The sequence below is a fragment of the Bufo gargarizans genome, chromosome 5, assembly GCF_014858855.1.
Source record: "Bufo gargarizans isolate SCDJY-AF-19 chromosome 5, ASM1485885v1, whole genome shotgun sequence".
NCBI lineage: Eukaryota > Metazoa > Chordata > Amphibia > Anura > Bufonidae > Bufo > Bufo gargarizans.
In genome coordinates, this window is record NC_058084.1 from 335,342,834 (window position 1) to 335,366,142 (window position 23,309).

The following is a 23,309-nucleotide window of genomic DNA, read 5'->3' on the forward strand; positions in this document are numbered from 1 at the left end:
ATCTGTGGCAAGGTCCACCTAACCACAGATACGTGGACCAGTAAGCACGGCCAGGAACGCTATATCTCCCTAACTGCACACTGGGTAAATGTAGTGGCGGCTGGGCCCCAGGCGGAGAGCTGTTTGGCGCACGTCCTTCCGCCGCCAAGGATCGCAGGGCAACATTCTTTGCCTCCTGTTGCCTCCTCCTCCTACTCGGCTTCCTCCTCCTCTTCTTCCACCTGCTCATCCAGTCAGCCACACACCTTCACCACCAACTTCAGCACAGCCCGGGGTAAACGTCAGCAGGCCATTCTGAAACTCATATGTTTGGGGGACAGGCCCCACACCGCACAGGAGTTGTGGCGGGGTATAGAACAACAGACCGACGAGTGGTTGCTGCCGGTGAGCCTCAAGCCTGGCCTGGTGGTGTGCGATAATGGGCGAAATCTCGTTGCAGCTCTGGGACTAGCCGGTTTGACGCACATCCCTTGCCTGGCGCATGTGCTGAATTTGGTGTTGCAGAAGTTCATTCACAACTACCCCGACATGTCAGAGCTGCTGCATAAAGTGCGGGCCGTCTGTTTGCGCTTCCGGCGTTCACATCCTGCCGCTGCTCGCCTGTCTGCGCTACAGCGTAACTTCAGCCTTCCCGCTCACCACCAGGTGGAACTCCGCCTTGCACATGCTGGACAGACTGTGCGAGCAGCAGCAGGCCATAGTGGAGTTTCAGCTGCAGCACGCACGGGTCAGTCGCACTGCGGAACAGCACCACTTCACCACCAATGACTGGGCCTCCATGCGAGACCTGTGTGCCCTGTTGCGCTGTTTCTAGTACTCCACCAACATGGCCAGTGGCGATGACGCCGTTATCAGCATTACAATACCACTTCTATGTCTCCTTGAGAAAACACTTAGGGCGATGATGGAAGAGGAGGTGGCCCAGGAGGAGGAGGAGGAGGAAGAGGGGTCATTTTTAGCACTTTCATGCCAGTCTCTTCGAAGTGACTCAGAGGGAGGTTTATTGCAACAGCACAGGCCAGGTACAAATGTGGCCAGCCAGGGATCACTACTGGAGGATAAGGAGGACGAGGTGGACGAGGAGGAGGTGGAGGAGGATGAGGATGAAGCATATTCACAGCGGGGTGGCACCCAACGCAGCTTGGGCTCATCAGTGGTGCGTGGCTGGGGGGAAACGCAGGATGATGACGATACGCCTCCCACAGAGGACCGCTTGTCCTTACCTCTGGGCAGCCTGGCACACATGAGCGACTACATGCTGCAGTGCCTGTGCAACGACAGCAGAGTTGCCCACATTTTAACGTGTGCGGACTACTGGGTTGCCACCCTGCTGGATCCCCGGTACAAAGACAATGTGCCCACCTTACTTCCTGCACTGGAGCGTGATAGGAAGATGCGCGAGTACGAGCGCACGTTGGTAGACGCGCTACTGAGAGCATTCCCAAATGTCACAGGGGAACAAGTGGAAGCCCAAGGTGAAGGCAGAGGAGGAGCAAGAGATCGCCAAGGCAGCTGTGTCACGGCCAGCTCCTCTGAGGGCAGGGTTAGCATGGCAGAGATGTGGAAAAGTTTTGTCAACACGCCACAGCTAACTGCACCACCACCTGATACAGAACGTGTTAGCAGGAGGCAACATTTCACTAATATGGTGGAACAGTACGTGTGCACACCCCTCCACGTACTGACTGATGGTTCAGCCCCATTCAACTTCTGGGTCTCCAAATTGTCCACGTGGCCAGAGCTAGCCTTTTATGCCTTGGAGGTGCTGGCCTGCCTGGCGGCCAGCGTTTTGTCTGAACGTGTATTCAGCATGGCAGGGGGCGTCATTACAGACAAACGCAGCCGCCTGTCTACAGCCAATGTGGACAAGCTGACGTCCATAAAAATGAACCAGGCATGGATCCCACAGGACCTGTCCATCCCTTGTGCAGATTAGACATTAACTACCTCCCCTTAACCATATATTATTGTACTCCAGGGCACTTCCTCATTCAATCCTATTTTTATTTTCATTTTACCATTATATTGCGGGGCAACCCAAAGTTGAATGAACCTCTCCTCTGTCTGGGTGCCGGGGCCTAAAAATATCTGACAGTGGCCTGTTCCAGTGTTGGGTGACGTGAAGCATGAGTCTCTGCTATGACATGAAGCCTGAATCTCTGCTATGGGACCTCTCTCCTCTGTCTGGGTGCCGGGGCCTAAAAATATCTGACAGTGGCCTGTTCCATTGTTGGGTGACAGGAAGCCTGATTCTCTGCTATGGGACCTCTCTCTTCTGTCTGGGTGCCAGGGCCTTAATATCTGACTATGGACTGTTCCAGTTTTGGGTGACGTGAAGCCTGATTCTCTGCTATGACATGAAGCCTGATTCTCTGCTATGACATGAAGCCTGATTCTCTGCTGACATGAAGCGTTAATCTCTTCTATGGGACCTCTCTCCTCTGTCTGGGTGCCGGGGCCTAAATATCTGAAAATGGCCTGTTCCAGTGGTGGGTGACGTGAATCCTGATTCTCTGCTATGCCATGAATCCTGATTCTCTGCTATGGGACCTCTCTCCTCTGTCTGGGTGCCGGGGCCTAAATATCTGACAATGGACTGTTCCAGTTTTGGCTGACGTGAAGCCTGATTCTCTGCTATGACATGAAGCCTGATTCTCTGCTATGGGACCTCTCTCCTCTGTCTGGGCCTAAATATCTGACAATGGACTGTTCCAGTTTTGTCTGACGTGAAGCCTGATTCTCTGCTATGACATGAAGCCTGATTCTCTGCTGACATGAAGCCTGAATCTCTGCTATGGGACCTCTCTCCTCTGTCTGGGTGCTGGGGCCTAAATATCTGACAATGGATTGTTCCAGTTTTGGCTGACGTGAAGCCTGATTCTCTGCTATGGGACCTCTCTCCTCTGTCTGGGTGCCGGGGCCTAAATATCTGACAATGGACTGTTCCAGTTTTGGCTGACATGAAGCCTGATTCTCTGCTGACATGATTCTCTGCTGACATGAAGCCTGATTCTCTGCTATGGGACCTCTCTCCTCTGTCTGGGTGCCGGGGCCTAAAAATATCTGACAGTGGCCTGTTCCAGTGTTGGGTGACATGAAGCCTAATTCTCTGCTATGACATGAAGCCTGATTCTCTGCTATGGGACCTCTCTCCTCTGTCTGGGTGCCGGGGCCTAAAAATCTGACAGTGGCCTGTTCCAGTGTTGGGTGACAGGAAGCCTGATTCTTTGCTATGGGACCTCTCTCTTCTGTCTGGGTGCCAGGGCCTAAATATCTGACAATGGACTGTTCCAGTTTTGGGTGACGTGAAGCCTGATTCTCTGCTATGACATGAAGCCTGATTCTCTGCTGACATGAAGCTTGAATCTCTGCTATGGGACCTCTCTCCTCTGTCTGGGTGCCGGGGCCTAAATATCTGACAATGGACTGTTCCAGTTTTGGCTGACGTGATGCCTGATTCTCTGCTATGGGACCTCTCTCCTCTGTCTGTGTGCCGGGGCCTAAATATCTGACAATGGACTGTTCCAGTTTTGGCTGACGTGAAGCCAGATTCTCTGCTATGACATGAAGCCAGATTCTCTGCTATGGGACCTCTCTCCTCTGTCTGGGTGCCGGGGCCTAAATATCTGACAATGGACTGTTCCAGTTTTGGCTGACGTGAAGCCTGATTCTCTGCCATGACATGAAGCCTGATTCTCTGCTATGGGACCTCTCTCCTCTGTCTGGGTGCCGGGGCCTAAATATCTGACAATGGACTGTTCCAGTTTTGGCTGACGTGAAGCCTGATTCTCTGCTATGACATGAAGCCTGATTCTCTGCTGACATGAAGCCTGATTCTCTGCTGACATGAAGCCTGATTCTCTGCTGACATGAAGCCTAATTCTCTGCTATGGGACCTCTCTTCTCTGTGTGGGTGCCGGGGCCTAAATATCTGACAATGGACTGTTCCAGTTTTGGCTGCCATGAAGCCTGATTCTCTGCTATGACATGAAGCCTGATTCTCTGCTATGGGACCTCTCTCCTCTGTCTGGGTGCCGGGGCCTAAAAATATCTGACAATGGCCTGTTCCAGTGGTGGGTGACATGAAGCATGATTCTCTGCTATAGCATGAAGCCTGATTCTCTGCTATGGGACCTCTCTCCTCTGTCTGGGTCCCGGGGCCTAAAAATATCTGACAGTGGTGGGTGACATGAAGCCTGATTCTCTGCTATGACATGAAGCCTGATTCTCTGCTATGGGACCTCTCTCCTCTGTCTGGGTGCTGGGGCCTAAAAATATCTGACAATGGCCTGTTCCAGTGGTGGGTGACATGAAGCCTGATTCTCTGCTATGGCATGAAGCCTAATTCTCTGGTATGACATGAAGCATGATTCTCTGCTATGACATGAAGCCTGATTCTCTGCTATGGGACCTCTCTCCTCTGTCTGGGTGCTGGGGCCTAAAAATATCTGACAATGGCCTGTTCCAGTGGTGGGTGACATGAAGCATGATTCTCTGCTATGGCATGAAGCCTGATTCTCTGCTATGGGACCTCTCTCCTTTGTCTGTGTGCCGGGGCCTAAAAATATCTGACAGTGGTGGGTGACATGAAGCCTGATTCTCTGCTATGACATGAAGCCTGATTCTCTGCTATGGGACCTCTCTCCTCTGTCTGGGTGTCGGGGCCTAAAAATATCTGACAATGGCCTGTTCCAGTGGTGGGTGACATGAAGCCTGATTCTCTGCTATGACATGAAGCCTGAATCTCTGCAATGGGACCTCTCTCCTCTGTCTGGGTGCCGGGGCCTAAAAATATCTGACAATGGCCTGTTCCAGTGGTGGGTGACATGAAGCCTGATTCTCTGCTATGACATGAAGCCTGATTCTCTGCTATGGGACCTCTCTCCAATTGATATTGGTTAATTTTTATTTATTTTATTTTTATTCATTTCCCTATCCACATTTGTTTGCAGGGGATTTAACTGCATTTTGCTGCCTTTTGCAGCCCTCTAGCCCTTTCCTGGGCTGTTTTACAGCCTTTTTAGTCCCGAAAAGTTCGGGTCCCCATTGACTTCAATGGGGTTCAGGTTCGGGACGAAGTTCGGGTTCGGATCCCGAACCCGAACATTTCCGGGAAGTTCGGCCGAACTTCTCGAACCCGAACATCCAGGTGTTCGCTCAACTCTAATCAGACTTAATCACCCTATGAGCGCCTTTCTCTATCCATTGGCAATTATTTGTTGCAGGGAGAGGATGTGGTCGACCTGTGCCAGCTACATGCCCAAATGAAACACCTTCCTCAGGTGCACGTAGGCGACAGAACGTTCAGCGTTATTTTGTAGGCCCGAATACTGGTGTACGAATGGTGAGGCCAGAACAAATAGAGGCAGTAGTAGATTGGGTGGCTGACAGTGCCTCCAGTTCCTTCACATTGTCTCCCAACCAGTCCCCTGCTGAAACCGCAGAGTTGGCACCTGCAGCCCATGGGCATCTGTCTTTCACCTCACCCCCTTGCAAATCAGCCAAGCAGTCTGAGTCTGAGCCGCAAGTCATGCAGCAGTCTCTTATGCTTTTGATGACTCTGCTGGCAGGGTTTCCAAAGGCCGTCCACATAGCCCTGCCCCAGAAGTGGAAGAGATTGAGTGCACCGATGCCCAACCACTTATGTTTCAGGATGTGGACATGGGAGGATCACCGCAGCACGTCTCTGATGATGACGAATCACAAGTGCCAACTGCTGCGGCTTTCTGCAGTGTGCAGATCGGCAAGGAGGGCAGGGGTAAAGAGAGGGTGGAAGATGATGTGGCGAATGATGAGATCCTAGACCCCACACACATGAAATCAAGGTCATGCGAGTGACGTGTGCAGTTCGGAGGAAGAGGTGGTGGTCACACAGCACCAGATGCACAGCAAAAGAGGGAGCAGGGTGCAAAAGCAGAGTGGCCGTCCCGTAGCCAGTATGCCTTCTACTGGCCACCGCACCCATGGGCTGGGCACACCAAAGCCAGCTCCAAGGAGTTCCCTGGGGTGGCAGTTCTTCAGACAATGTGCTGACGACAAGATGTGAGTGGTTTGTACGCTGTGCAATCAGAGCCTGAAGCAAAGCATAAATGTTCTAAACCTGAGCACTACCTGAGCAAAGCACGAGCTGCAGTGGAGTACACACCTCAAAAACCACAAAAGATCTCAGGCTCCTCCTGCTGCAGTCTCAGCATCTTCCTCCCCCTCTGGAGTGACAGTGGTACCTACCACCCGCAAACAGAGGATGCGGCAGCAACGCCACCACCTCCGTCACCAAGCATCTCCACACTGTCCCATGGAAGCGTTCAGCTGTCCATCTCCCAAACACTGGAGAGAAAGAGGAAGTACCCCCCTACCCACCCACAAAACACATCGCTTACCTGGCACATGTGCTGAATTTGGTGGTGCAGAGGTTCCTGAAAAATTACCCCAATATGTCAGAGCTGCTGCAGAAAGTGCGGTCCATCTGTGTGCGCTTTCGGTGTTCTCGCCCTGCTGCTGCTTGCCTGTCTGCGCTGCAGCGTAACTTCAGCCTTCCCGCTCACCGCCTCATATGCGACGTACCCACAAGGTTGAACTCCACCTTCCACATGCTGGAGAGACTGCACGAGCAGCAGCAGGTGATAGTGGAGTTTCAACTGCAGCACACACGGGTATGTCGCTCTGTGGAACAGCACCACTTCACCACCAACGAGTAGGCCTCCATACAGGATGTGTGTGCCGTGTTGCACTGTTTCGAGTACTCCACCAATATGGCCAGTGCCGATGACGCTGTCCTCAGCGTTACTATCCTACTTCTATGTCTCCTTGAAAAAAAAACGCTTCGGGCGATGATGGAAGAGGATGTGGCACAGGAGGAAGAGAGATCATTTCCACGGTTATCAGGCCAGTCATTCACAAGTGGCTTGGAGGGTGGGTTCCTGCACCAACAGAGGCCAGGTACACAACTGTCCAGCCAAGGAACAGTTCTGGAGGATGAGGAGGAGGAACCGTGTTCACAGCAGGGTGGCACCCAAAGCAGCTTATTGGCATCACTGGAGCGTGGCTGGGGGGATACAAAGGACACAGATGATACACCTCCTACTTGTCGTTGCCTCTGGGAAGCCTGGCACACATGAGCGACTGCATGCTGCAGTGCCTGCGCAATGACCGCCGAGTTGCCCACATTCTAACCAGTGCTGATTGCTGGGTGGCCACCCTGCTGAATCCCCACTACAAGGACAACGTGCCATCCTTAATTCCGTCATTGGACGCACTGTTGATGGCATTCCCACCTGACAGCGGGGGCTCAGTGGAAGCACAAGGCAAAGGCAGAGGAGGAGGAAGAAGTCGCCAATGCAGCTGGGGCACCACCAGCACCTCATAAGTGATGGTTAGCCTGGCTGAAATGTGGAAATGCTTTGTCAGCATGCCACAACAACCAGCACCACCATCTGATACGGAACGTCTTAGCAGGAGGCAGCATTTCAGCAACATGGTGGAACAGTACATGTGCACACGCCTCAACGTACTGACTGATGGGTCTGCCCCATTCAACTTCTGGGTCTCCAAATTGGGCACCTGGTCTGAGCTTGCCCTTTACCCCTTGGAGGTGCTGACTACCTCCTCCTCCACCACCGCTTCTACCTCCACCGCCTCCTCTTCCACCTTCTACTCCACTTTGACCTCCGCCTCCTAGTTCAAGATTATTTTTTTTTATTTTTTTTCTATTCTATGTTATTTTATGTCATTTCCCTATCCACATTTGTTTGCAGGGCAATTGTCCCCAGTTTGCTTCCTTTTGCAGCCCTCTAGCCCTTACTATTCTATTTTACAGGCATTTTAGTGCCCCAAAGTTCAAGTCCCCATTGACTTCAATAGGGTTCAGGTTCGGGGTCAAGTTCGGCTGAGCCCGACGAAACCAAATCTCCAGGTGTTTGCTCATCCTTAATTGTGAGCATTAAGCAAAGTGATGACTACTGGATTTCAAAGCAAAATTGGGGAATGTTTTCCTGATACCTAAAGATAGGTAAAATAGTATTATCAGGATACATGCAGACACTTGCTGCCTGAATGTGTAACCAGGAAGCCTCTCCTTGCCCCTCACGGAGTCATCTACACCCCCCCCCCTTTGCCAGCACTACAAGAAGTAATAAAAAGCCACAGCAGCACCAGCAGCTACCAATTACGTTTGTTCAAAAGTCAGATTTTAACTCATAGGGAGCCACTTCCAAGAGTTGGCGCTAGCGAGATGGTTCTGTAACTTGGGGGTTAACGCTTTGCAAAAAAAAATAAAAAATTAAGAAAGAGAAGAAAGACAAGAGAGAAAAAATATCAGTTCTAGGAGACCTCAGAGTGCTATACACAAAATTTCAGGCTAATTGGAGCACTTTTGATTTGGATTGAATATGTACTCAACATCGAATGTTCTAACCAACAGAATCAGACCCGAAACAAACTTCATTGTTCATCTCTAACAATAATGTTTTTAAATGGAATCTGTCTCCTGCGACCCCCTTATCCAACTGTTTGCATAGACACGTAGCTCTGGTTCTACTGCTTTGCCACTGCCTGGCCTTGTCGATGAAAGCAGACATGGAGGGAGTGCAGCTTGGGTGCAACAAGAACAATGGTGATTCCCTCATTGCACCAAAGGCCTAATTTACAAATTTACAGATTAAGGCCTCATGCACACGACCGTTGTTTTGGTCCGCATCCGAGCCGCAGTATTTGCATTCACTTCAACGGGGCTGCAAAAGATGCCGTGGTCAGCAAAAAAAATATAACGTGTCCTTTTCTTGTCCATTTTGCAGACAAGAATAAGCTGTTATATCAATGGCTGTCCATGCTGCTCCGCAAATTGCGGAACGCACACGGACGCCTTCCGTGTTTTGCGGATAGGCAATTTGTGGACGCAAAATACACAACTGTCGTGTGCATGAGGCCTAAGAAAAAATATAACTTGGGAATGAAGCCTTGGAACAACAAAAGTAAGACCTCGAGTTATGTGTCTATGTGAACAGTTTGATAGAAGTCTGTGGTGACAGATTCCCTTTAATATCATCCACTTAATCCTGAAAACCATTAACACCACCTGAGATTGGGAACAGCAGGTGTCAGCAGCAGGCTTCATGCCTCTTCATTCAAAGATCTGCTGCAAGGCTAACTCGTTTCTTTATGCATATGTTGTTCTTGTAGGCTATTTTAGAGCCCGCTGGCAGAATTACTCTAGTGAATTAGTGAACAGGTCTCAGTAGTGCTACAGTTGCCGCATACATGAAACATTTTTCCTTTTTGAAGTCAGTTTGAGCTTGAGTCTGCTTTGGCATAATTTGCACTAAATTTATCAACTGTTGCATGTTAGGTTTTTTAAGGCTTCCTCTGACCACCCATTGACTATATACTACAAGGCAGCCATCCTTGATCTCTGCATGGATGTTTTAAAACATCTTTGTGTACAGCTGCAGCAGCGGGGAGCGCTCAATGAGCCATGTGTGTAGAGATCAGGAAGCGGCAATGCTGCTTCCTGATCAGGTTCCAGCGGTCATGTGACCACCAGGGGCAGGGAGTCTTCATGAGCTGCTGGGTCTTAGCAGCTCATGAAGACTATCCCTGTGCTTTGAGTAATTTGTCAAAAGTTTGTCATTCAACTCTGCAGTGAGGTTCTACAGCCTTGTACAGCTGGACGCTGCATTCTTCCTGTAACTATGGGTAATTGGTCAGCCCCAGGTACAGGAAGAATCAGCAATAAAATAAAATAAAATGTAAAGCTTAAGTTTGTCTTCATAGTAGTTAAAGTGTCATCTGTCACCTGGTTTGAGCATATTCAGCTGTCACCATTGGCATGTACAATAAACTACCTTAGTTCCTGCAGTGGTCTTCTTTCTTCTCTTCATGGTTTCATTGTGATAAAAAAAAGCGCTTTTTGTGATACGCAAATGAACCTCGAAGGTGCCCAGTGGGGTGTTATTCTTCATCTCTTGAGCCCAGTAACGCCCCCTGCAGTGCCCAGCCTGCCTTAATTTCGAGCCCAAGCACGCCTACTCATTATGAAATATCGTCCCACAGCCGAGGTGAACGCCACCGCCCCCTCCGATATGTCAACTAATACATTCAAGCTACACCATCTTTCTTTCGGCCACCGGAAATCTCGCCCAGTGACACTTTTGAAGCTGTTGCCCTCAGGAGCCATTTGATCTCACAGGCGCAGGCAGTTGGCGGTAAAAACGCCAGGGGTGTAGCTTAATGTATTAATTGACGTAGCAGAGGGGGCGGCGCCGTTCACCTCGGCTGTGGGACGATATTTCATAATGAGTAGGCGAGCTTGGGTTTAAAATTAAGGCGGGCTGGGCACTGAAGGGAGGCATTACTGGGCTCAAGAGATGAAGAATAACGCCCCTCTGGGCACGTTCGAGGTTCATTTGCATATCACAAAAAAAGCTTTTTTAATCAAAATTAAACCATGAAGAACAGAAAGAAGACCACTGCAGGAAATAAGGTAGTTTATTGTGCATGCCAATGGTGACAGCTGAATATGCTCAAACCAGGTGACAGATTCCCTTGTAAAATAAAAAAATAAAAGACAAAATGAAAAAATTATGAAAAATGCCACCACAAGCCACAGCACAGCTTCTAGCCCTACCTCTGGAGACCATAAGCTATACATCTTATATATCAAAGTGATTGTTATGGAAAGGGTGCAAAAAAAAAAATACTGGAAGTTATGGCTTTCAAAGACGCACCTATTAAATAAAAAATGGAAAATGTGCCTGGTCAGAAAGCGGGCCCGGACTTGCACTGGTTTAACTGTCTCAGAGATAAATCTGGCATGAAACGCATTTAACTACCCAACCACTTCCCCACCCACTTTTCAAAACTGGAGTGAGTGGTTTAAAAATTGAAAAAGTTGCTAAATTTGGACAGCAAAATGTCAAACGGCCCTATTTTGCGGCCAGAATTCTGGCATGATAAATCTCCCTTCCCCCATGCAATTAAAAAATCCTCTTGAATAAGAGTACTACAAAAAATATATTAATCACCCTACCCTGCTAAGTAATCAGCAAAGGTTTTAATAGAAAAATCTGGTGGCAGCAGGCATTGTGTTTAGATCTGGTGTTTGGGGAGTTGCATCCCAAGTTCTGCTCTAGTAGTTAAGAAGTATAGCATTCATTGATCATGAGGGACACCCCCAAACAGTGGAATTCTACTGAAAGTCTATGGTGCAATGCCATCACATGGGGTATATTGGATCCAACATAGGATGGGACCACACTGTTCCCATTTTGGCCATATTGCATTGGTACCCATAGCGTTCTATGCTTCGTTGGTGCCCAGATAGGGTCACATAGTATCAAATATGTGCAGTGTTATGTTGTGTTCACATTTCATATGACATAATGCCCAGAATTAGCTATCACTAACCTAATTTTCCTAAAAGGAGTTGTCTCACATTAGCAAGTAGCATTTATCCTGTAGAGAAAGTTAATACAAGGCACTTATTAAAGTATTGTGATTGTCCGTATTGCCTCCTTTGCTGGATGGATTCATTTTTCCATCACATTATACACTGTTTGCTTCCTTGGTTACAACCACCCTGCAATCCAGCCCTTGCACTCTGTAGGAAAAAGAGCTAGCCTCTCTGGTGACCGGGAACGTGAGAGCGCACAAAGGCTGGTGCTTTTTTCCTATAATGTGCAAGCATGACCACTGCTGGTGGATTGCAGGGTGGTCATAACCATGGAAACGAGAAGTATATAATGCAATGGAAAAAATGAATCAAGCCAGCAAAGGAAGCAATATGGACAATAACAATAAATTAGTAATGCAGCGCCCCACCAGTGTACGTGGGCACTGCAAAAGCTTATTGTGTCATATGTTATATCATCCTGTATTTCATCCTTATGTGAAATCCCTGTTACCAGGCTGTCAGGTGCACTACATACATTCCACCACTAGATGGGGATAGCACCACAGTGTATATATAGCACAGTTCAGGCCTAGTTAGTCAGTTGAGAAGATGTAGAGTTGAGTTTAGAGTGTGGAAGAAGAAGGAGATGGAGTGAGGAGCAAGGGGGAAGGAGAGGTTCCCTCTCCTCTCAGCTCTCTCTTGGGCTCCACTGCCCAGAGGAACCAGCTTGTATCTCAGTATCAAACCAGGAAAATAGGCAGAGGTGAAGTCTGTATTCTACCATTCAATCTTCTGGAGTAGCAAGTGGATTTTGTCAAGTTTATTGTGGACAAAGACAAAGGAAGGCAAAGCCATTATTCTAGGCTCTAGGCGCCTTTGTATCTAGGTGAAGGATTTATTAGCCTCGGCAGCCTCATCGTTATTCTAAGGACAGATAAGAATTCTGTTGCATCACTTGTGTGTAGAAGACTAAGACCTGAACTACCTCAACTGAGACTGAAGCAAGGCAAAGAGCAGGAATATCGAGTACACATTTAGCCTGAGACATAACTACATGTACAGACTGTTAATGGAATTCATCACATTCTACTTGCATGTGTATCAGAGACTGTTTTATTACTGGATGCAAATTGTTATAAAGTACCTGGTTATAGTAAAGTTCTCAGTTGGATTCAAACCTGCCTCATTCTTCTAACTCCATACTACTACCACTCTCACACTCTCAACAGTTTGCACCATCAAGGTGCTGGCGTCACGACATTACCTAAGTCAGGGGCCCAGCCGCACAAGCACTCAGAAACCATTCACCATCAAGGGCACCTCAATCACCACCTGGCCGGTGTCCCCTATAATAGAGTGTGCCCCGGAGAATCCAGTGCTGTTCCCCCCTTCACTGCACTGCTGGCCCAGGGAGGGGTCTGCTAAACCGTGAGTAACCGATGAACTGCTTGTACGCTTCGGCCCACCGTGAACCTCACGTGTTCTACCCCTGCGGACTGGCACGTTGCAGTAGGGGCCTTGTATTAACTTTCTCTACATGATAAATGCTATTTTCTGAAGTGAGACAACCTGTTTAATCCTGCTCGGCTTGAACTTTTCCAGAATTATATTGCCCATTGCCAGTGGCATCGCATGAAGCTAGTAACTCTCTGCATCCTTTCTTATTATGTCAGTATTTCTTATAGAATCTGAACCCTTCCCTAGGTTTATTTATACTAGAAAAAGGCAATTGGTCCTTTAAAAAAAATTGCTAAATTGCAAGCAAAGTAGGGCAGGAAAAACAAAAGAGATTTATAATGAGGAAAATATTAGTATAGGAGTTGCCCACCTTTTATTAAAGGGGTTGTCCAGTTTATTTTACTAACTGCACAGATGCAGGAAAAAGCAGATGCATGCAGCTAGTAATTTAATAAAGCATTTTTAAACTATCAGCGCAGAGGACTGATGGTTTAATAAGACTAATTCATATTCATATTCTGGGTGCTTCACTCTGAACATGGCCACTGATGGACGGACCCGTCCATCAACGACTAGTGTTGATCACGAATTTCAAATTTTTATTGCGAATATAGGTACTTTGATTATTTTTTTTTTTTATCAGTACACATGATCCCTTCCTGCTTCTAGCTTGTGGGCAATATACTTGACTTTAGGAGTAGTAGTGTTTGCGAATTTTGCTCTATATTCGTTTTTTCGAATAATCGCTATATTGCTATATATTCTTGTTTTAGAATATTACAAATATTCTAAAAAAACGAAGTTATAGCAATATAGCGAATATTCGAAAAAAAACGAATATAGAGCAATTTAGCTAATAGTGCTATAATCTTCTTTCTCTAATAGTTGTAATTTTTTTCTCATCTGAAGTTCAGATTGGAAAAAAATTACAACTATAAAAAAAAAGATTATAGCACTATATTAGCTAAATTGCTCTATATTCGTTTTTTTCGAATATTCGCTATATTGCTATATATTCTTGTTTTAGAATATTACGAATATTCGAAAAAACTGTTATAGCAATATAGTGAATATTCGAAAAAAATCGAATATAGAGCAATTTAGCTAATATAGTGCTATAATTTTCTTTGTCTAATAGTCGTAAGTTGAAAAATTCGCAATAAAAAAATCGAATCCAAAAATTCGCATATTACATAATCATTACCTTGCCGATTTTTCAAGGTAAAAAAATTTTGAATTTTAGAATATTCGACGAATATTCAAAAAAATATTCGCGAAATATCGCGAATTCGAATATGACCCCTGCCACTCATCACTATCAACGACCTGCTTTCACTTACACTGGGTATGGACTGCGCATGTGCTAGTTCCACCATCTGTCCCCAGTATAAATGAATGGAGGCCTGCTGACAGACAGGAGCCTCCAACAGTGGCCATGATCAAAGCGAAGCAACTGAAAGAAGGTGAGCTGAGCTGCATGTAAATACTAATTCATATTTATGTGGAGGTCTGCTCGCCTGTTTTTAGGTGCTTCACTCTGAACATGGCTGCTGATGGAGGACCTTATTAAACCATCTGATATAAGCGCCAATCGCCCAGAATAAATGAATGGAGGCCTGCTGATAGACAGGACCCTCCTACAGTGGCCATGATCAGAGTGAAGCACCTAAAAGCATGTGATTAGACCTGCATGTATATATCAATTCATATTTATGTGGAGGTCTGCTCGCCTTTTTTCAGGGGCTTCACTCTGAACATGGTGCTGATGGAGGATCTTATTAAACCATCTGATATAAGCGCCAATGGTTTAATAATGCTTATTACTAGCTCCCCCGTGTGTGTGTATGTGACCGCTAGAGTTTGCTATAGTATTAGCAGGGTCTAGGTACAAGTGTATGTGTTCATCCACCATCAGGGCTTGCACATACTGTCAGGAGTCAGGGAGAGACTCAGGGATTGCTAGGAGGTAACCATCTCTCCCTCATTAGGGTCTAAGCCTAGACTGTTATCCTATGCTGTCTGTTTATCTGGTGTACCTGTTATCCGCATTACCCCCTGACAAGGCGTGGGTAAGGCAGATATTTACTATTACAGAAGGTCTGCTGTTCAAATATTTTATTGGGATCTGTGAAATAATTTTTTAAGTGAAATTTATGGCAAAAGTTAAAATTTTCTGCAGTTATTATAAAAAAAATAATGAAGCAAAAACTATTAAAGTTTTTGTAACGTACTTAGTATGAAATATCACAAAACAGTATTTGTTATGCATGTAATTGTTAGCACAGTGCTCTGTGCTAGCACTGCTGGTCCTACACGTGGGCATGGGCGCAGGGCTCCCTCATTCTTTTCTGCTGCCTTGCCACGTGCTGACAAGCGCGGGCAGCAGGTAGCTTAACTGTTGTATCTGTGCTCCATGCCAGAGTTTACTTCCTACTTTAGTCTTGTACTGTTGTTAGGGCTTGCACGGGTGTGTCTTTCCTCCCTTGTGAAGCAGCATGTACACGCCCTCTATCTCCCCAGCCTATGGCTGGGTTGCACTCCAGGAAGGAACCTGAGCAATATTGGGTCACTAGCTTGTCTAGTTTCCTATTTGAGCGAAGATGTTCTGTTGGTTCTTGTCATTCTGTGTACCAGACTTTGGATTACGATTTACGGACATTGCTGCCTGGCCTGACCCTGGTCTACGTTTAAGGACTTTGCCTGACTGCCGCCTTCCCTGACTTCTGCCTTCGTACCCTGACTAGGCTTCCGTCTGATCAGCCTCTGGCCTCCCAGCATCCACTGGGTGTATTGTGTAACCTGGAGGTCAATCTAGTGGGTTCACTGTTCCCAATTCCCTCGTGTTCCAATTCCCCTCTGAGGTAGCATCTGGCACTCCCCTCGGGAAAGTTTCTACTCACCGTCAGAGGTATAGTGTGAAGAACAAGGGGTGTGCTTAGACATCACCATCAGAGGGAGTTGGTCATGTGGGAGTTCTCACCCGCTGTCATAACAGTAATCATAATAAGCTGCATAATATAGTGAACACATTATTTATGGCGATTGGTAAATTGCGTGTTTTTTACCCCTTTAATTTCGGTAGCATACTATTTATTTAGTGTTATACCTGTAAAAAATAGATTTTTAAGCTCAGAAAATTCTGCCACTCTGTGGTGTAATGGTAACTCATTTGACTGCCATACAGAAAGTCTGAGGTTAAAACATTGATGAAGACCTGTTAAATAATTTATTTAGTAAAAATCTATGTACAAGAAGAGTGCCCAAAATACCCAAAGTATATCCAGCACAGCTTCATTAGTATTCACTGAGGTGAATACTAATGCAACTGCCATGCCCTGCTTGGATCTCTTAACAAGCTCTGCCTCTAATGCCACCAGATGTAAGGCAGCTATCCTATAAGTCAATGTTCAGCTCTTAAAATAAGCCTGGAGACATGACTTGGATATTAAATAAGCCAGCACCTCATCTGCAGACAGCTTTTTTGGGGTGATTGCCCCTCATCAGTGCAGAGCAGAGAGTACTGGCTCAACTGGGTGGGAGGCCTGTGTCCAAGTCAGGTGGGAACTAAATCTCCTTAGGGAGAGAGCACCTTAATCAGTGCGAGGAGACTTATAGGCCATACATGCTCCTCTGGAATTCTGGGAGGGAAGGGATACAAATGAGCTCTTAACAAGCTCTGCCTCTAATGCCACCAGATTTAAGGCAGATAGCCTATAAGTCAATGTTCAGCTCTTAAAATAAGCCTTGAGGCATGACTTGGATATTAAATAAGCCAGCACCTCATCTGCAGACAGCTGTTTCAGGATATACACTCTGAGGTCCTTACAACCCTTTGGACTCAATCTTGAGTTCAATGTGGCAGGGATCAGTTAGGTCTCCCTGCCACATCCGTTATACGCATTGTTTTACATGCTTTTATGAATTATGCTTATATGCACCCCCGGTCAAACTATTTCACTATTAAGGATATATCTATGTAATGTTCTGGATATTTAACCATTGTGGGATCCTTTTCACCATGGCGTGCTTGCATCAACTATTTTTATCTCCTGTGAACATGTGCCTTTCTTTAATTATGAGTGTACAACATACCTTGTGGTCTTCTTCTGTTAAATTTATAATCGATATGCTAGTTTGACATAATGCTATAGCGTGGTTAACAATAACATATGTAATGACAGCGGTCATGTGACGGAGTTGTCTCGGTCACGTGACTTGCACGCCGGCTATGACGCCGCCTGTGAGGGCATCTCTGATTGGCTGCTGATGCCGCTGATTTAATCCCATGCAATTTAATCAAAATTTGCACTGTCGTGGACTGATGACGTGTGCGGACATGCGCAGTTATTCTATTGACACGCCGATTGCTGCACAGGTCGTGATCAAGGAACATTTATACAGGTGAGACAGAGAGGCGTATACACCTTAATTAGATATCGCTGTGACATTTTAATTGGCTATAACCAGAGTGTGTTCATCGATCTAAGTGATTATTGGATGACCAATATTGTGGGTGTGCATGATTTTAACTATTTATATGTGGGCATTATCATTTGTAATATATGCTTGGCAAAGGCTAGTTGTAGCCGAAACGTTGCTATTTTGTACACTGTACCAAGGAGTTTCAAACAATAAAGAAGTATCTGGTTTGATATGCAGCTATGGCCATCGCTTTCTACTGTCTTCTACTGGACCACCGTGGATCTGGGGTCTTTCGCTCAACTGTTGCATCTACACAACCAGAGCTCTGAAAAGCCGAGTTGAGTGCTGCTCCTACCACCCCTTTTTCAGCTGTTTCAGGGTGATTGCCCCTCATTAGTGCAGAGCAGAGAGTACTGGCTTAACTGGGTGAGAGGCCTGTGTCTGGGTCAGCGGGAAACTAACTCTCCTTAAAAGAGAGAGCGCCTTAATCAGTGTGAGGAGACTTATAGGCCATACATGCTCCTCTGGAATTCTGGGAGGGATCTGCTTGGATCTGTGATGTTCTAGCTGGGATGGCAAGGAGAGGCAGAGACCAGATGATACAGACACTACCTGTGAGTTTTGCATTAGGATGTGAATACAGTGTGTGGGTCAAAGATTACAATTATGTTGGAGGAGTCAAAATGCTATTTCATTATCTGGCTTATATAATGCAGTAAGGTTGAATGCTGGTGCTATTTATTTATTTATTTATTTATTTGTGTAACCTGAAAACCCTTTTAAAGTGTATTGTTTTATAAAACTTTCATAGTGATGTGTTAGATATTTTAATCAGTGGATGCCTGGGTGCTGAGACTCCGACCAATAGCTAGGGCAGAAGTGCTCAACTAAACACTATGGCCCATCCACTTTCTCTTCTAAGAGATGAGCATGGAATGTACAGATCTACTGAACGTATATGGGTCCACAAATCACACACTTAGTTGTCTGAGAAGAGTTGAGCAGAGCTGATCAAACTGGAAAGGGCACAGTACTGAGCTGACTTTGTGGAGGTCTGGGTTCCTAGGCACCCACTGATCAAAATTTCTTTCTGTCATGTCATTAAAACATGCCAAATGTTACCCTTTACATTTTAATTTAATCAGTGCACTCATTTTAAAATGAATATTAAAATAATATACCGGTAATAATAACAATAATAATAATATAATAAAAAAAATTACATTTAATCCTCCTCATCATCTATTTAAATAGTGAAAACACGACTTCTTCTATATTAGACAATTATTTGGGGGTTGCCCAGGCCTTTTATTATGGATGTGTTGCTTTGCTTGTTTAATATGGTATGCATAGGAGAAAATTACTTTACTTGTTTCCCAATCAAAGATAATTTCTGGGCAGAGTAGTACAGGAATGTACCAGACGTGAAAGGTGCATGTCTTCTGGAACACAGCGTAACTGCTTTGACAACTACAGCGATTAACAATATATTGCACAATGCTGAGATGTGGTTCAAGTTGAACGGGAAGAGACATCACACACCATTTTTCGTGCAGGGTGGGATAAAAGTCTGGGTGCAGTTGTGGGCTCCAGAAAGCAAGATTACACAAAAACAAGAAATCTAATTTTCCTCATTCTCCATGAAGCAATCTTAAGAAGGTAAACGAGAACTTTTAGAGAGGGCTTACTGCCTGTAAAACTTACCTACCAAATGCAAAATCAGGTAAGTAAAGTCAGTAGTTCTTACAAAATATATGATTTAACCACCAATTGCCTTATAGATTTGATCTAAGAAGTCCTGGTACTTGGAATACATAGACATAAAAACTTTATTTTTTTTTAAAAAAAAATCGTGTTTTTATTGTGCAGAACTAGTGGAACACAAAAAGACTTCACAAATTTGGTATTGTCGTAATCGTAATGAGCCAAAGAATAAAGTTATTGGGGGAGATTTATCATAAGAAGATAATAGTCGTGACGTCACTGGACCTGCAGGAAACAGCAAGAAGGCTGCTGATTGGCGGGGGTCCTGGGTGTTGGAACCCTGACGATCAGATGTTGATAATCTATCCAAAGGATAGATCATCATTGATAAAAAGGTGTAGAACCCCTTTAAGGTGTTAAAGCATTTTGAATCTCACTTTTAACCATCTGTTTCAGATTCTTTATTAGTATTTCATTCATGTTACCTGGATCCATGTGGGACACCAACAGATGAACCCTTTGCTGCCATCAGAAAATGTGCTTTGGGGAAGCGTCTCTTGTTAGCTATGAAGACACTAATGGGCACCAAATCCAGAAAGACACCACCATGTCCTGGAGGTCCCAATGTGAACTCCTTTGTGTCCTCCCATTCAGAGGACAGGAAACCTGAAAGGTGGTGTTCCCTTTTCTATATTCAAATTTATTGTCCTGAATATGTTCAATTTTTCCAAGATTGCTATTATGGGAAAATAAAGGAAACGTCAGGAACTTTCAACTATATGCTGTCTATGTCAACTATATGTTCATGTCAAATGTCATATTTTTACAGGAAAGGCTTAGGCTCTTGAAACAGTGAAAAAACACTTGTGATTGTTTGTTATTAAAGGTTGGCTATGTGCATCATATACGCTAGTCTTTTTTTAAGAACTTTAAGACTGAAGTTATAGGCACTTATCTATTCTCATTTCACTGGAGTTATATTACAAAATGATGAGGAATTGTTGGCAGCCTGGAACAGTAAACAGTTCTTCTAAGGCCAGGATATGACACTGAGATACTTGGTAATATATAAGCCGTATTAACAGGAGACTGAAACTCGAGCAGGAGCTGATCTGTTGAAAAGCAAAATGCCACTTTGAAAAAAATCTCTGTCTGAAAGTCTTACTCTGATGAGAAGCAGGAAACATCCCTGTCTGGTAAACCAGAGCGAATGATCTTGAACCAGCAATTTTCAGAACCAAAGGTCTATATAGACTACTTAAAGGGGTTGCTTGGCCAATTACAATATATTGCAATGTATTACATAGTCACATGTTTAAAAAAAAAAACGTCCATTAAGTTCAACCCTTTTCAGACCAATTATGCAACATTGTTATTTGTTATTAGATAAGCCCTTTTTAAATGCTGACATAGTATCTGCCATTACTACCTCTTAGGGTAGGGCATTCCACAGTCTGACTACTCTAACTGTACTGTACTGATGTCTGAATTGACTCTCCTCTACATGTAATGAATGCCCCCTTGTCTTTTGTAAAGCCTTTTTTCAAGCTGAACATGTCCATTTTTTCCAATCCTCTCTGTTAGGTTTGCGGTCTGTGCCTGCCTCCTCCTGGTGCTCCTGCCTGAAAAGATGTTTTTTTAAGGCACATTTAAAGTGGAGAAGTTGTGAATTGACCTAATATTCTGGGGCTGAGTATTCCAGAGAGTAGGTGCAGATTGAGAAAAGTCTTGAAGATGGGAGTAAGAGGTAGGAATTATGGAGGATGTTAATCTTAGGACACTAACAGAACGGAGAGCACGAGGAGGTTGGTAGACGGAAATGAGGGAGGAGATGTATGGAGATGCAGCACTGTGGAGAGCAGTGGGTGAGAAGTTTGAACTGTATTCTGTGGTGGATGGGCAACCAGTGAAGTGACTTGCACAGGCTAGTAGCATCAGTGTAGCAGGTGGATGGATAGATGAGCCTGGCTGCAGCATGTAGGACAGACTGAAGGGGGGAGAGTTTAGTGAGAGGGAGACTGATTAGTAATGAGTTGCAGTAGTCAAGACGAGAATGAATCAAGGCAACAACAGTTTTTGCCATTTCCACTGTAAGAAAAGGACGGATTCTGGCGATATTCTTAAGGTGCAAATGACAAGAGCATGCAAGTGATTGAATATGGGGAACAAAAGGAAGATCTGAGTCAAACGTGGCCCCAAGCGGGCATGTTGCACAGGAGTTATGATAGTGCTGCAGACCGAAACTGAAATATCAAGTTTAGGTGGGATAGTAGATGGGTTAAAGACAAGAAGTTCAGTTTTAGAAACAGAGAGGACATGATGTTAGCTGCCAGACAATTACTGGTGTTTTGGAGTAAAGTAGGGGGTGATGTCAGGGGATGAAGTGAATAGTTTATTGTCATCAGCATAGAGATGGTACCGAAAGCTAAACCTACTGATAGTCTGTCCAAAAGGGGCTGTGTACAGGGAGAAGAGTAGAGGACCTTGTACTGTGCCCTGAGGAACGCCAACATCAAGAGGAAGAGGAGAAGAAGAGCCAGCAAATAATACACTAAAGGAGCGACCAGAAAGATAGGAAGAGAACCAAGAGAGAGCAGCGTCCTTGAGGCCAATTGAGTGGAGCATGGTGAGGAGGAGATTATGGTCTATGGTATCAAACACTGCAGAGAGATCCAGAAGAATCAGTAGAGAATAATCACCATTTCTTTTAGCTGTCAGGAGATCGTTAGACACTTTAGTAAGTGCAGCTTCTGTAGAGTGCAGAAGGTGAAAGGCAGATTGTAAGGTATCAAGAGGAGAGTTTGCAGAGAGATAGCTTATTAAGCAAGAGTATACAAGATGTTCAAGGAGTTTAGAGATAAAGGGGAGTTTAGAAACAGGTCGGTAGTTAGCAGCATAGGTCGGGTCAGGAGATGTTTTTTTTTAGAAGTGGGGTTATAACATAGTGTTTGAAAGAGGAGGGAATGATACCAGAAGAGAGAGAGGTTAAAAATTGTAGTTAGGTGAGTAATGATAGCCAGGGAGAGGGACTGGAGGAGGTGTGATCGAATAGGATCACTGCTACAGGTCGTGGGTCAAGAAGAAGAGAGAAGCCTGGAGACTTCTTCATTTGTTAGATTCTATGAGAGATACTATGTATGAGTGTTGCGTTCTCTGTATACAGCTGACCGTGTGCAGCCAGTCAGGCCCCAGCAGATCTGATATTGATGACCTATCTTGAGGATAGATCAACAATATAGGAAAAGCAGAGAACCCCTTTAAAGTCAATGGAGTAAAAGTCACGTGTGACATGCGACCTATGGCACAAAATCCCTCATGTCTAAATTTTTTAGACTGTCGCATCATGTCTTATTGCGACACCATTCAAAAACACTAAGTGAAATGTTGCGCTACTTTCTCGTCACGTGACATGTTGCTGTGTGGTAGTATGAACCCGACGTAGGCATGATGACATCATTGCACTGCTGCGCCGGGACGCAGGACCATAAAGATTGCGCTCCTGCTGACTGCGTCACCATCCTGGACGCAGGTAAGTATTAGCTTTTTTTTTCTGTCTATGCTAACTTTGGGGGGCAGAGAAGGGACATGGGGCAGATTATTACATGGGGGGAAATCATTTCATGGGGCAGATTATTTCATGGGGCAAAATACTTCATAGGGGGGCAGTGTGGGACAAATTCTTTCATGGGAGGGCAGTGTGGGGGCCAATTTCTTCATGGGGAAGTGTGGGGGCAAATTGCTTCATGGGGTAGTGTGGGGTTAATTACTATATGGGGCAGTTTGGGGTAAATTACTATATGGGGTAGTGTGGAGGAAAATACTATATGGGGTAGTGTGGGGGAAATTGCTATATCGGGCAGTGTGGGGGAAATTACTATATGGGGTAGTATGGGGAAATTACTATATGGGGCAGTGTGGGGGAAATTACTATATGGGGCAGTGTGGGAGAAATTACTATATTGGAACAGCGTGGGGGAAATTACTATATGGAGCAGTGTGGGGGGAAATAACTATATATGGGTAGTGTGGGGGCGTTGCTATTAGGGGACATTATTTTTGAGGACACTATACAGGCATTATTACCTGGAGCAAAATATAAGGTGTTATTATTACTGGGGGAACTCTAGGGGGCATTATAACTGCTGTAGACACTATAGGGACCTTTGGGATAAAACTATCAAACTGGTGTAAAGTAGAACTGGCTTAGTAGCCCATAGCAACAGATTACACCTTTCATTTTTGACAGCTCCTTTGGAAAATGAAAGGTGGAAACGTATTAGTTGCTAGAGGTAACTAAGCCAGTTCTACTTTACACCAGTTTAATAAATGATCCTAATTA

At 45.3% G+C, this 23,309-nt stretch overlaps 1 protein-coding gene across 1 annotated transcript in view; it reads left to right on the top strand.

The window, feature by feature from the left end:
• Positions 1-22,414: 22,414 nt before the first annotated feature.
• Positions 22,415-23,309, top strand: part of STMND1 (stathmin domain containing 1) — a 40,166-nt gene continuing 39,271 nt past the window's right edge. The window contains exon 1 of the mRNA XM_044295514.1: positions 22,415-22,499. Coding sequence (XP_044151449.1) covers positions 22,415-22,499 — 85 coding nt within the window. The remainder of the gene's footprint in view (positions 22,500-23,309) is intronic.